The sequence below is a fragment of the Lepidothrix coronata genome, unplaced genomic scaffold, assembly GCF_001604755.1.
Source record: "Lepidothrix coronata isolate B3197 unplaced genomic scaffold, Lepidothrix_coronata-1.0 Scaffold152, whole genome shotgun sequence".
NCBI classification, from domain to species: Eukaryota; Metazoa; Chordata; class Aves; order Passeriformes; family Pipridae; genus Lepidothrix; species Lepidothrix coronata.
In genome coordinates, this window is record NW_016690332.1 from 2,075,170 (window position 1) to 2,089,337 (window position 14,168).

The 14,168-nt window shown below is 41.9% G+C and overlaps 1 protein-coding gene across 4 annotated transcripts in view; it reads right to left on the reverse strand.

The window, feature by feature from the left end:
* Positions 1-14,168, reverse strand: part of SLC22A23 (solute carrier family 22 member 23) — a 115,492-nt gene that overhangs the window by 90,222 nt on the left and 11,102 nt on the right. For all 4 annotated transcript variants that reach the window (XR_001877004.1, XM_017828755.1, XM_017828753.1 and 1 more), the window contains exons 2-3: positions 7,069-7,172; positions 1,643-1,797 (exon numbers count right to left, since the gene is read on the reverse strand). Coding sequence is in view for 3 of the 4 variants with exons in the window: in XM_017828755.1 (XP_017684244.1) it covers positions 1,643-1,797; positions 7,069-7,172 (259 nt within the window). In the remaining variant the exon portion in view is untranslated. The remainder of the gene's footprint in view (positions 1-1,642; positions 1,798-7,068; positions 7,173-14,168) is intronic.

The window sequence follows — 14,168 nt, forward strand, 5'->3', positions numbered from 1 at the left end:
GCAGACAGCAGTGGTTATAGCAAACACCTGGGGGAAGTAAGGACAAAATATCAGACTCAAATCATTACTCTGGACCAAGAAGAGAATGAAGTAACCAGAATATGCCATTTTCTGAATGAAAGCCTTGGCTGGCAAGCTATTGTCTGGTTTAAGGCAACACAAACACTCTTTCACTCCAATCATAAAAAGGTCTGTAATGAAACATTTACTTAGTTGGCATTTCTGCATGAAAATCTTCAGTTGCAATGACTCTCTTAAAAAAACATCCACCAAACAAGAAAATTTAATATGTTGCATTGGGCTGTGAAAAATTCCAACAAGCCTGTTATCCAGCTGAATGTTATACTGGCAATGGCTGAAGCCCCCTCCCATGGGAACCACAGATTAAATTACTTCCCCAAAAAACTATAAAGTCTTCAGTAGTAGTTTTGGGGTCTGGTGAAAAATTCTTACTAGAGATTACGTAAGCAAAGGCAAGAAGAAGGAAAAAAGCCACGTATCTTGGATTCCATATCAGGTATAACAAAGTAGTGCAATACAGAACAAACTCCTGTCTCCTGCAATCAGGCCCTTTCCCCTTGGCGCAGACCAAAACCAAAACAAAAACTGGGGAACTTAATACTACAAAATACTCCATACGAAGTAATGATATTGTGCTAAATCTTGATGGGTTAGATGCCATCTACAACAGGAAGTTAATAAAAGTTTATGAAGATCTGTACAGCAACTTCCAGGATATAATTAGATAATACTTTTACAGAGCCATAATAAAGAAGAGGAAATTTTGTGTTTTTCTCAGTTGGTGTGGTACTACCTGTTAATTACAGATAGCCAAGGAAGCAGAAGATGATCTCTGGAACATATCCAAGGGACACAGATTAGGCTGATGGCATGTATGTACTCTCCATGCATGTACTCTCCATGCATGTACTCTCCATGCATGTACTCTCCATGCATGTACTCTCCATGCATGTACTCTCCATGCATGTACTCTCCAAAGGCAAGGCCTCCCAAAGGGTTTTCAAATGTTTTGGCTACAAGTTTACTAGTCACCTCACATATAAGCATGTAGATATTTCTTACAAGCTTTCCCTCAAGTTTCTCTCAGAGATTTCTTTTTTTTCCCCTCATGAAACAGACAGAAACAACAACAAGAAGTTGATAAAAGGACTTCAGGCACTTCTCACATATTTTTGCTGTAACTTTACAATCCTGAGGCAGGGACGCAGGATATCTTGCTCCAAATAACAGAGGAAATTCTGAAAATGTGCCAGAGTACATACTGCTAGAGACAGCAGAAGTGGCAAGTCTCCTACTGAGCTCAATACTGCAAGGTGAAATCTACTCCTCTTACACATTACTGCTATGACACGGATAACTTCTAGCTTTAAATAACAACAGCCAAACCCAAACCATCTTATAACTCTTTTAAAATGAGCTCTGAGACAGCTTCACAGACTGCTCCGTAGCAACCTAAAGAGAAAGCTGCAAAATCCCTACCTCTTTACCAAAACTCAGGCTAAAGCTTTTTCAGTCCATATGATCCTGGTTTGATCTGTTTGAACAAAAGCGGGAAGCCAGAGAACAGCAAACCACTTATTGGATAAAGTTACATTTGTATGGGTGATGAAGGTATACTCACGCAGTGCATACAGGGAGAGGACTATTCCAGCCAGGCAAAATCCCTCGAAAAACCTGAGTGTGCTGAACATGGTCACATTCACTGAGAGTGCCACAGTCAGTCCAAATATCAAAATGAATATGACAGAGAAGAGCAGCACAGGCCGTCGACCAACCCTAAAAATAAGGAAGTATGGAGAAACAGTTAAAAGCCAGGAGGGACATAATGCTAGATCATTAAAACTGGCAAAGAAGGGAACAAGTCATACAATCCCTTCCAAACATTGCCATCAATTTTTAATGCTTGTTTCAGTCTTCCAATTTTTTTTTTTTTTTTTTTTTTTTTTTTTGCTCACTAAAACCCCAGATTTCTCTGCCAGCTTTGCACTGACAAGTTCATTTCAGACGGGATTAAGCAGAGACAGCACACTGTATTACTGCTTGATTTAACCAGCATTTTCAAAACACCAAAGATAAACAAGGAAACATCTAGGAACTAGCACAAAGCCATAAATAAGTTCCTTGGAGATGAAAAGCAACTCCTCAGAGTTTTCTGTAGTAGCATGGGAGAGTATATGGTATTATATGCTATATGGTATAGTACATTAGCTGCAGGGGCCTCCTCTTCCCAACAGACATGTGCTTCTCAGCCTCATCTGCAAGAGCAGGTGGCTCAAAAAAACTACTTTTCTTGGTCTCATTGTTGCAGGTAAGCCTAACAAACATGGACCGAGCACAAAACAGGACTCATGTCACTTTGCTGAGCCTCAGAGAGCTGAAAGTAACACTCACAAGAAAACTGTGAGCTTCAAGTCCCTCCACTTGGTATCCCTACATCAGCTGCAGAGACCCACAAAACCAGCCTGACTGGAAGGTGAGGAATAAACCACTCCAAAAATAATTTCAGGCAACAGGGGCATGAGGACTTGCAGCCCTCCTTTGCAGCTGCAACCTCTAATTGCATGTGTTGGTGCAGTGCTGACAAGGGGAAAGAATTATGCTGCCACTGAATGTGGGGGCAGTCGCTCCAGAGTTTAGCTCTTTTATGTGCAAGGAACATGAGATTTTTACATCTCTTACTCATATGCTTAGTGTTTATAATTTCCCCTTCTCCCCCTCTCTTCCTGTGCAAGGAGAATGATACGAAGCACCAGAGCACATGGCTATTTTTAAGCAAAAATTGGATCATTATGTGGAGGTTTCCAAATTTTTTTCAACTTGTCAACTCCCACAAGTTTTCCAGTGGAACTGAGGATCCCTTTTAGTCAGCTCCATATGCCATTTCCACAAAGAATACATGAACTTGCTTTTCGTAGGCAGCTTTCACAGACCCATTCAAAGCAGTCTGTCAGCTGCAAGCCAGCCATCAGGTTGAATGTCAGCACAATAAAGAGCATTTAAATCTCACAACTTAGTCCAGTTTCACATACTGTAGCACTTCTATTCAATTATTTCAGCAGATTGTTACCAGCAGTTATTAAACACATTATATATATGCATTCATAATTAGAACTTTGGGGTTTGCATTACTTAAAATGGACAAGATCCATAAAATAGGGAGAAGAGGGCTGAAAAGGAGACACTGGTATAATTTTTTACATTTTTGGGAACTAGAAGAGTGCACCAGTCATCATTCGGGCTTTTTCAAAGTCACACCTAAGAAAGTGATATCATGGCTCCTTGCATGAAAACAGGTTGACTATAATTTTCAGCTGTAGCATCACCTGTGGGGCACCTCAAAGATTTAAATTGCTGGCATTAGCCATTCAAAGTTTTTAAAAAAGAACAATGTTTTAAAACAGAACCAATGTGCAAACTGAAGACAGCATGGTCAGAGCAGGCTGCTTTCCATCAGCATACAAGCTCAGCCCACCAGAAGAAGAGCTGCTGTTGAGCTGAGGGTGGGAACATAACATCACTGGATTGGTGATGTGGAATGCACTGGGGACATGCTGGACATGGGGGCAGCTACTGCTGTGTGTGCTTCAGATTTTATATTTACGGAACACAAAGCACTTGGGCAGGGAAGGGAAGTACCTCACGTGAAACCCTGAATACAGACAAAAAGCCAATGAACTTTGCGTTATCAGCAACCTGCACAGACTTTTGCAGCCCCATTTTTGTTATGCCAAGCTGTAATTCATACCAATTAGTATTTGTGGAAGTGTTTTGCAGATGAAAGGCATTATGCAAACCCTCAGAATTAGGAACTTAATTCTCATCACAAGCCTGACCTGCCATTCCCTGATGTTGATTGAAAAAGACCTCATGCTTAGCATACTTCAGTTCCCTTCTTCCCCTCCTCCCATCCTCTGTACTTGAGGTTATCCATTATTAGGACACAGAATTTCTTCTACCATTATACCAGTTATGCAAATGAATGGTTGCTAGTAATGAAAAATCAGAAAATCAAAGGGCCTCCTGGGCCTGTGAAAGCCAACTGAGGCCAGGTAAGCCCTCTGGTAGGAGGCATGTCCTCACAAACACAAAACTAGTGTTCTTCACCCCGGCATGCAGCACACTTCTCAAAAAACAAAGCTCCAGGGCAGCTATAAGCCATATATTTGGTGATCCAGCAGTGTTTTGACAGGATGGTGTCTTAGAGCATAAAAAAAGCCTTTTATATGCAGACAGAATTATCTAACAGTACATGGAAATGCTTGTGAGAAATTAAACCATACACAATTTCGCTGGTAAAACAGCCCCAGGACGCTATCTGCTGCCATCCAAACTGTTCCAGAGAGAGATTTCTGTATCACGGAAGTCTCAGCCTACACTGCATGCTGTTATCTAGATCAAATGCTAAATGCTGCCTGCACAGGTAAATAACTAGGGATACAAGCAACCTCAGGCTTTTGAAGAATCTGCAACCCACACAGTGTGATAAGCAAATACATCAAAAAGATATTCCTAATGTCAGAGTTGCACCACAGGGGAAGAGTGAATGGTCTGAGGACAAGACCTGTTCTTCCCATGCTCCTACGCATGTACCTTGCTGTTGCAGCTGATCAAATTGCTCTTCCCTTGACATTCTTTGCAGGCTCTCTCTTGGTTTTGGGACTTGAACTGACATAAAGGCTCCAAAAAGCAACAGAGCAGGTGCAAAGCAGGGGCACTGTAGGACAGTGAGAGGCACCAACCTACTGTCTTGATGCTACATGAACACCAAGCCCACCTGCTCCAGAAGGAAGCCTTCCACACAAACCTCAGTCTGGAGCTGGCAAAATTGCCAGCAGCACTTTGCTTGTGGAACAAGTAACTTATTCAGGCACTGGACACAGTCGGTCTTCACATATCTGAGCATGTTTACAGACTTTCCTCCTATAGATTTTCCACACAGAGCTATCCCAGCATGCACACCAACTGTATTTTGAACAGAGAGCACTCAGTTTACTTAGCAAATTGCCTTAATACACTCTATGCCTTTGCTTTGTACACCTTTAAAACCTTCTTTCAAAAAGGAAAAGCAAAACCCCTAGTGGTTAAAAAAACCCAAAGCATCTTCTAATTATCTACACTGGAGAGCAGTAGATAAGTGAAATGAGAACAGATTTTGAAATTTTGTAACACTTCCTATACATTACTCTGTTTAATCTCCTCTGCTGTTGCTTGGGACTGACATCCTTTTTTTACTTAATTTTCCTCTTTCTACAGGTACAATCTGTACAACTCCCTTTGTATCCATCTCTCCACACAACTCTCCACCTTTGCAGAAATTGAAGCTGTGATTAAACAGCAAAGTAAATTCCATTTAGGTGTTCTTTCACCAGTCCCCAAATGCTACTGCTAAATGACAAAAAGACTATCCAGCACAGGAGCCCTACTGGGTTAGGTACATCAGCTGGCAACAGGCACTAAACAGGAGTGTGAGGACTAGCTTTGGTGGCAGCAAACTGTGTCCATTCTGGTCACCCACAAAAGGGTCACTGTTCCCTCCAGCCACCAAATTACCCTTTTTCTCCTTCGTACCACAGCTGGAAGCCAGATTCTCATAAACTCACTAGACATTTCTAGGTATTTTAAAATTAGGGTAATTTTATGCTGCATTAGCTCAGCTAAGCAGCTCGCAGAGGGGTCCAACAAACGCATGTGGCAGCACAAAGTACACGCTGGGGACAGAAATGGATGGAAGCACAGAATGCTCCTTTTGGTAGCAGAGAGCTATTAAACCTGCTTACTGCAATTCTCTCTCAAAGCTAGTGCCTTAGGCAACAAGTCGTTCACTTATTTGTGGCTTATTTGTCAATTATAGCACCACTTTCCTAACTTGGTAATAAGTCCGCTTTCTCCACACTGATTCCTTTTTAGGAAAGCCAAGCAAGATCTCTCATTCATTTCCCCTCTATACTTCCTATGAGTTTTTAGAGCCCCGTTTTACTGTGGTATTTTAATCAAATTCAACTGTATTTCATGCATGTTCCCTATTTCACTGAAAAGTCATGATTCCTTGCTCGCCCAAGAACTTTCAGCGACTATTCAAGAATTAAGATGCAATTTCACTAGGAATGCTTGATCCAAATTACTGCACAGCTGCAGGGGGCCTTTTCTCTCCCAGCTGACTGGTGAGTTGCTGAGGCTTTATAAGATTTCCCTAATAGGCAACTCTTCTTCCTTTCCTGTTCTAGTTAATGGCAAAAGAGTTAACTTGGGGCCATTTAAAGCACCAACATTGGCAACTGTGCTAGAAGCCACCGAAATGACTGGGACAGCATCACAGAGCTATTGTTTCAGATGCTGCAAGTTTCCACTGAAATCACTTGAGTCATCCCTTTAATTTTTCTTTCCCCTCTTCTACACTACAAGACCATTTTCTAAAATAAAAGCTGAATCCTCAGCATAATTGGGGTATCCAATAACGCCTTTAACTATAGCAGTTTAAAGAATTGCAGTCTACTCTTTTAATACCCCAATACTAGCACGACATTAGTCAGCAAATCCTTAACACTACATCAAAATGTTTGCTTAACAAGAACTTTAAAAGAAGAACAAGGGAAAGGTTTGCAAAAGACAGCCTTCAACTCACCAAAAGATACTGTGTAAGCACAAGGCTGACACTACATTAGTCACATTTTCAGTGAAATCAATGCCGCTTCCAATTTCTTTTGGCCCTACTTCTTATTTAAGCAAAAGAAAACCCTAAACTAAAGGCTTCACTTGTATAGTTAGAAAATACTCAATTCTGTACTAGCTTTACAGCTGTAATAAGTTGTGTCAGCAGGAAATAGCTAAGCCAAATAGAGAAGAGTCTGTGTTATTTACCTTGATATAAATTACTCAGGTTCAAACAATTAAAACAGTTTTAAACTGTTTGTCCATCATGGTTCTTTCAGAACCTGAGAAATCATTACGCGAAGGTTCTTCATGAATATAAAGTAGAAGACAATCAAAACAATATTTTATACTGTTACTTATTCATAGTTACATTGCATTAAAGAATTTTTCACTTACCAGTCAGCTATACATCCTGTTATCAAGTGGCCGAAGATTAATCCTACAAGCAGGGAAAATTTAGCAATGTGGACTTTCCAGGCAGAATCACAAACAAGATCCCACTGGAAGAAAAAAAGAGACAGATAAACTGAAATAAATTAGTTTCTCAGATGTGTTTTAACATAGTAATATCAGTGCAGAGCTTCTTCCAAATGTCAGTCCTAACACAAGTGCAAGGAAACAGCACAGGAAAGCTTTCCCCCTCAAGTCAAATCCAAGACCTCAAGAAGCAAATTAAAGACTCATTTACTTCAGTGAGTTTTATCAGACCCTTAATTGTAAGATGACAATATCCAACACTTAAGTCTCCCCCTCTCCAGGTCACACGAGTTTAGCCTAAGGGGATATCTCCATCTGACGTTGGCAATACTGATGCAGCTGAAGCATCTCACTGTCATTGCAGCCCCAGACACCCATTATCAGAGCCCCATGAAGCCCACCAGCAGTAAGCCTGACAATTTAAGAGCAAGTGCTCCAGCTGATATCCTCAGAGCTGCTTGGAAATATCGGGAAAAACAGCTGCTTTGCCACAGACCCTGATGGCCATTAGCTTCAGGCTCTCAGTGTCAGGATTCTTTTGTTTTCAGAAAAGCATCTTGATTTCCCCAGGTGGTGGAAGGGGGATATATAATGGCCAGTCTTCTTTCATCTGGCGGGGCCGAGCAAGCTTGGACAGTGGCAGTGAGGGTCTCAGGACGTAGGTTTGTTTAGAGTGACCTTCTCTTAGATGGATTGCCTTACAGGGCTGAGGAGCTCCATCTGCCCAGGGGGCTGGGAATCGAACCCGGGTCACAGCGGTGAAAGTGCTGCACCCTAACCACTAGACCACCAGGGGCCCCCAAGGAAGGGGGATGAAGACTAAATAAGGGCACAGCTTGTCAAGACAAGTCCTGGCATGGAGCTAGACAGGGCAGCTGGAGATCCCAGCACAGCCATGCAACTTCTTGGGACAGCAGCCCCCACGGTGACATTTCATAGCTCAGAAACCAGACAGGTTCTGAACCTCCACAATAAAGCTATGCCTAAAACTGAAATTAATCTTTCTGTCCAAAGGAAGGGGAAATGAACTATTTCAGGCAATTTGTCATTAGGGTACTGCCTCATTCCCATGAGAAAGATAGGAAAAACAAGGTTTCTAGTGAGGCTTCCCTAAACTCCAAGACATTTTCCTTCTAGGCAGAGGAAACCAGAAGAACCAGATTGCATTCCTGGCTTTAGCCCAACAACTTCATTGCCCTCAGAGATGTAACTTAATCTCCCTTATGTGTAAAGTGTGGATACTTACTATTATACCCTTGAATAAATATAAGAAGATATGTTTGTTTGCGGTTTGTGAGGCGCTCAAATATTGATGGTAATGGGAGCCACGCACATTACGTGACAAATAAGTGCAGCTAACTTTGGAGAGTCAGATACTCTGGAATTGAAACTTTGCAGAATAAATGGCTGTTTGTGTGTAATGTAATAGTAGCAGCCCTCCTGACACCACGAACTGGAGTTTCATAGCCAAAAACACAAAGTAGAAGTATGCAATTTATTTTTAAAAGTTAGATGCAACTTCAAAAAGAGCTTCCCTCAAAACAGTTCAATTAGGTGCACTGCACATTTCCATGAGGTACAGCCCTTCCACAAATAAGGCAAGACTCAGTCCTCCAGTTCAACATCAGAGATGACCTCACTACAATATACCATGTCACTAAGAGGTACAACAATTTTGTGGCCAAAAGAAATCTGCCAGCTTTCAGGATCAGGCTTTTTGTTTAAGTTAAATGTATTTTTGAGTTCTTCCACCCTACAGACTGAAGACACTAAAGAACCATAAACAAGTAGTCTGAGCAAGGATTTTTTTCACCAAATAGCTATGAATTATTTGCAGCAAACAGCTCAGCAAGGCAGTGAGAACTGCTCTCCAAAAACCTTGACTTTTCAGGAGCAAGTGGAGGAAATGCAATTACTAATACTTGCAACTCTAGAACCAATCTCCAGCTAGCAAATAAAAATATCTGCCCAGACAAGCTGAAAACAAAACAAAATTCAAGATATATATCTGAGCTCCAGGCAGGCTTTAAAATGCTCCAGCTTCATTTTCACAATCCAGAAGGTGTATATGCTACTTGAAAAAGAAAAATCATTTTTGTTTGTAGAGAACAAATTAAATTTATTAAAGATAGTCATATTTATACAAGCACACATTTTAAAATTCAATAATTATTTTTTAAATTTATTGATGTCAGAGGAACAGTAGTGTCCTCCAAGTGCAAAAAGGAAAAAGAGATACCCTGGTGTCTATCTATTTTCAAAGCTTACTATTGCTAGCCAAAGGTAGCTGGCCCTCACACAAGCCCATGGCAGAGAATGTGCAGTACCAGATTACACGTAGGTAAAGGCTCATGTTTGGAAGAGCCAAAATCTCAAGGACTGTTGTTAAATTTCAGGCCAGGACAATAGACGTCAAACCCCTCTGGCAAACTGGCACACAAAGTAAGAGTTTAAAAGCAGAAGAAGAGTCAATGTATCAGCTTGTCCTTCAGTGGTGCCCAAAATACACCCACTCCTCTCGATAACTTATCTGCGAGTCATCCTTTGTTTGTTTGTTTTTAAGGCTATTGTCCAACTCCCCAGCTGCTCTGACAATAAAAACACTTATTTCCTTGCAAACCCTGCATCTGGCCCTTCCCTGCCCTTGGTTAAGCACTCGCTCTGCAGGCCAGCAGAAATCAGAGCTGATCCCCCAAGCCCATACGGGCAGTCTAACGCGGGTGCTAGCAGACCAGGCAGCCCTTGACCTTCCTGAAACCTCTCCCTCTGCAAAACTCTCCAAACTTGTAAATTGGGAAATGGTGAAATATATCAACAGTTGCTTTAACAAAAAATTCCAGAGAATCTGCCATGACCCCAAATTACTCGCTCTGTACTAAGAGCTCAAGTATATCCTGGTTTCTCCTCTGGCAGCTGTCACAAACCACAGAGAGGTCACCATGAAGCAGTTACCCAAAATAAATTTGGCACGACAGTGGTAGGTGCCACCAGGGCATTCAACTTGCAAAGAGAGACAAGAATAAGGAGAGAGGACAGAAGAAAAATGGATGCTACAGTCAAAAGCAGCCTCAGGTAAAGATGACATTAATAGGACAAAATACATATTTAATAGCTAGCATATCGTCCCTACCCATCTTAACACAGCAGCAGAGCAAACCAGTAAGGTTTCATCATGCTGAAAGCACAGAAATTTTGCCAGAGACCTGTGTTGCCCCTTCCCATCCACATAGAAAAACCTCAGCTTTGAAGAGCTAGAAATAAAGCAGGAACTATTACACAGCAACAGTGCTGGTTCTCCCCTTATATACACCTGGGCTCAACAGAGCAGAACTTATTTGTCATGTGCCCACATGGCACGGCTGTGCCCAGAGCTGTGGCAGGTCCTGCTCCAAGTGTCGGTAGTTTCATTCTGCAAAGATGACACTCAGGTTTGCTCCACAAAGAAAGGAGTGATGGGTTTCCATGTCCCTGTAGAACAAAACACTGGGGTGGGCAGTGCTGATGACTGGCAGTTCAACTGGCACTCCAAGTAAATCTGCACTGGGAGGTTGTTTTGGCTGAAGACTGGACAGTAATCCTCTACCACCTCTTGCAAGAGGTAGTTTAATCTGTTACAAGCAGGAGACCATTAAAACCCCCTAACTGCTTTGGCTGAATTCCCTGGTGTCCCACTCAGGAGTTAACAGCGCCAAGCCTAAAGGAAGGATGCTGCTAAACCTTCCCTGGGATTTCTCTGTGTGCCCCTGTCTTTCTGTCCTCCTTCCATCATCCTAATACAAGAGATCAGATAAATTACTTGCTAAAGAAAAAGGACTGTATTGTTATGCCAAGCAAAAATAACTGCATATAAAATATGCTGGTGGAAAAGGTGCATTGTAGAGAATTTGCCGCCTATGCAGATGTGCAATATATTGCAAGTGGGGTTTTTTTCATGCTGTGACAGCATTTTTTTTAGTCAAAGTTTAAGGAGTCACACCTTAAGGATCCTAATGTTTAACGGGTATCAGTGAGTCACCACCCATGCTGTGACTCACTATGCTTCACAATCAAGATGGAGGACTATTTAAAATATGGGTTGCTCGGGAAAGCACCTGGCAAAAGGTAATGCAACCAAACAGTAACCATTCTGTAACTCTTTACAAGGGGTGAAAAACCGGACAGGTTTCATGCAGTGAGTCAGTATTTGCAATGAAGTTACAAAGTCACAAATGCAAAGTTTGTAACTACAAACACAAGCTGCGGCAATTAAGGGCTCCTGCCTCAAAAGTCCTTGTCCTCTGGAGGCTGGCTGTGGCATCTAAGCAGACTTAATATCCACTGCTAAAAGGTCATAGTAACATGCCTACTGAGGATTTGGTTTCTACCTTCAACCTGATAACATGAAAAAGTGCAAAGTAGACTCTTCTGTCCTAAAAAGAAGCAATAAGACAGGAGAGATGCTCTAGTACAATGCTTGCTCGGAGTCTGGCACAAAAAGCCCACGGGAGGGGAACTGGACACACACACTCTTGTCACACTGTGGGTTCGCAGTCTGTTTCCAACAATTCATGCCCAGATTGCTGCTGAAAGAAAGCCTGCCCTCTCCTAAACAGTCTGCAGGTGGATAGTAGCTCTGCCGTGACTGCTCTCTGCAGTGGTTTCAGCAAGAGGACACCAAAGGATCACCAGCGCTGCTGCCTTGGAAGGCCCTAAGCAGGGCACGAAGCTGCACCCTTGGTCTTTCCCTAGCCAGGCAGCACCTGGCTGCTGTGCTGGCCTTCACAGACTCTGTCCCAATGCAGGTAACATGCCCCAGACACTGTATGTGGTCTCTCAACCCCTTGGGTAAAAGCCTCGCTGTGGGAGCCCAGGCCTCTGCACATCAGTCACATATGCCACAGCTTACCACAGCAGTACCAAAGTCCCCCCTGTCTGGGGAAAAGCCACCAGCTTGCCTGCACATTAGATAATGATTTTAAGACCAATAAATGAAAGTAAGAATCTATCATTTGTCACTGAGGTGTGTTGGTTCTCATGTTTCTTTGTTCCTCTCCTTCCTGCTCCATCTTTTTATAACCAAACCCCATCAATTTACCCCACACAGCACTAGAATCCATATTCTATGTAACTACCTTACCTAGTGAGACTTAAAATTTATGATGCTTTCAGATTCTCTTAGAGCATTCTTATTAAAAAAACAACATGAACCAAAGCTGTTTTTAAAAAGAATAAAATAGTAAAAAAATAAAGTTATGCTTCTCATATATGTTAAAAAAGGCAGAGCAGTCTCCAGGTACTTATTTCTGGAGGAAAATCTCAAAGTCAGCAGATGAAGCACTATAAACAAACCCCCAAACAAATGGAAAAGCAAAGAAATTAGTACTTCTACCTAGCACTAATGCCTCCTCCCAGTACTAAACAATTTGAATAGTACTCCTAGTTACAGCCACAGGAGACCACTGTAGCAAAATTTCCATCCAGACTGCCACAGGACATTTCTCTCCTCCCCTTCTCAGCTGCTGGCCAAAGATGACACTGTGGCTGCATTTAATGTTAAGGAAAGTGCATGAGTTCCAGAAAGCGGTGTGATACCCAACTCTACAGAAAATAACTGTGCAGTAAAACCACACTAAAGAGGCTGCAGAAGAAGCTTCCCAGAGGGATGTGCCAGCCCAATTGCAACACCTAAAGCTGGGGCGGTTTTACTACCACAGGCATCTCTGTATCTCCTCAGCCATGGCAACATCAGCATATTTAAACTATTTAACGTTCCGAGTTCAGAGTAAGGATGCCTCTTCCTTCAGATCACAGCTGGGCAAAGCACTCCCTGATCTGTATTTTAAGTGTCAATAAAATGTTCTTGAGAACACACGGCATTTTTTGACCACCAGTACAACCAGCTAGGTGGAAGTATCAAGGTCACATTTCAAAATGAGGACATTAAGTAGAGTAAAAAACTAAAAGCAATAATCCTGGAAGACTTCAGAAGAAGATATAAAAATTAATGATTTGCTCTTTCTTTTACCAGTCACATTCAGAACCAAACATCTCCAAACTACATCTTTCCTTATGTTTTTAATCAGACACAAGTGGACTGGAAACCAGAAGAGTCATTAAAAACACAACACACAAGAAAAAAAACACAAACCAGCTACTGAGAGGGTTTTGTTGTTTGTTTGCTTTGAACAGCCACTCAAATAAGCCTACACCACCTACGCTTGAATGCCTCAACCCAACACACAGTCAACACCTGACTTTCAAGCTACTTCCTCTCTGTGTGATGCTAGACCTCCAAGAGCCAAGTACATCTAACACAGTTCAGCTTTATCATAAGTGGATGCTTTTGCTAAAAAGCTTTGACTGGTGCCTAAGTGCTTATAACCTTAAAGATAAATACTTCAAAACCAAATTTTTACTGAGCAAGTACACACTGGTATTTTGAGAAGTTTATAATCATCTGAATTTGCAAGAACTTTTACTGTCAACAGAGATATTTTTTGTACCAGAGTATCACCTTTAGCTCAACATCTGCCTTCTTCCCATTCCCAACAAACCTGGGGGCCCTATTCTCATACACTAGAGAGCTTACTAACTCACCAGATGCAAGGGTTTGCTTTGTTCAGCTTCTTATCCAATTTGTTTTTCTTGCAGTGGAAACAACATTTTCTTCACTTTTCATTCTCGGAAACCAGTAATCCATTTCTGACCATGACAGACACCTGGCAAGGAAAGCTGCAGCCCAGAAAAATCACTTGTGATCACTGAGCACAAGGTCATAGAAGTGGTCAGGTTGCTTTAACTATAGACATGACCAACCATCTGGGCAACGCACCATTTGAAAAGTAACGCAAAGAAACTACTTTTGACTACTACCACAAAGTTTCTGGGGACACGGGGAGGCAGAGGAGTGGGGAGAGAAAAAGAGGGGAGGGCATGTGAGCCAGAGGACACATGCTTAGCTGTCTTCCAAGAAAGATATAATTAGATTGTGCAGCATAGTATGAAAGCAGTTTCATTAACCTATGAAAACAGTTTCCAAC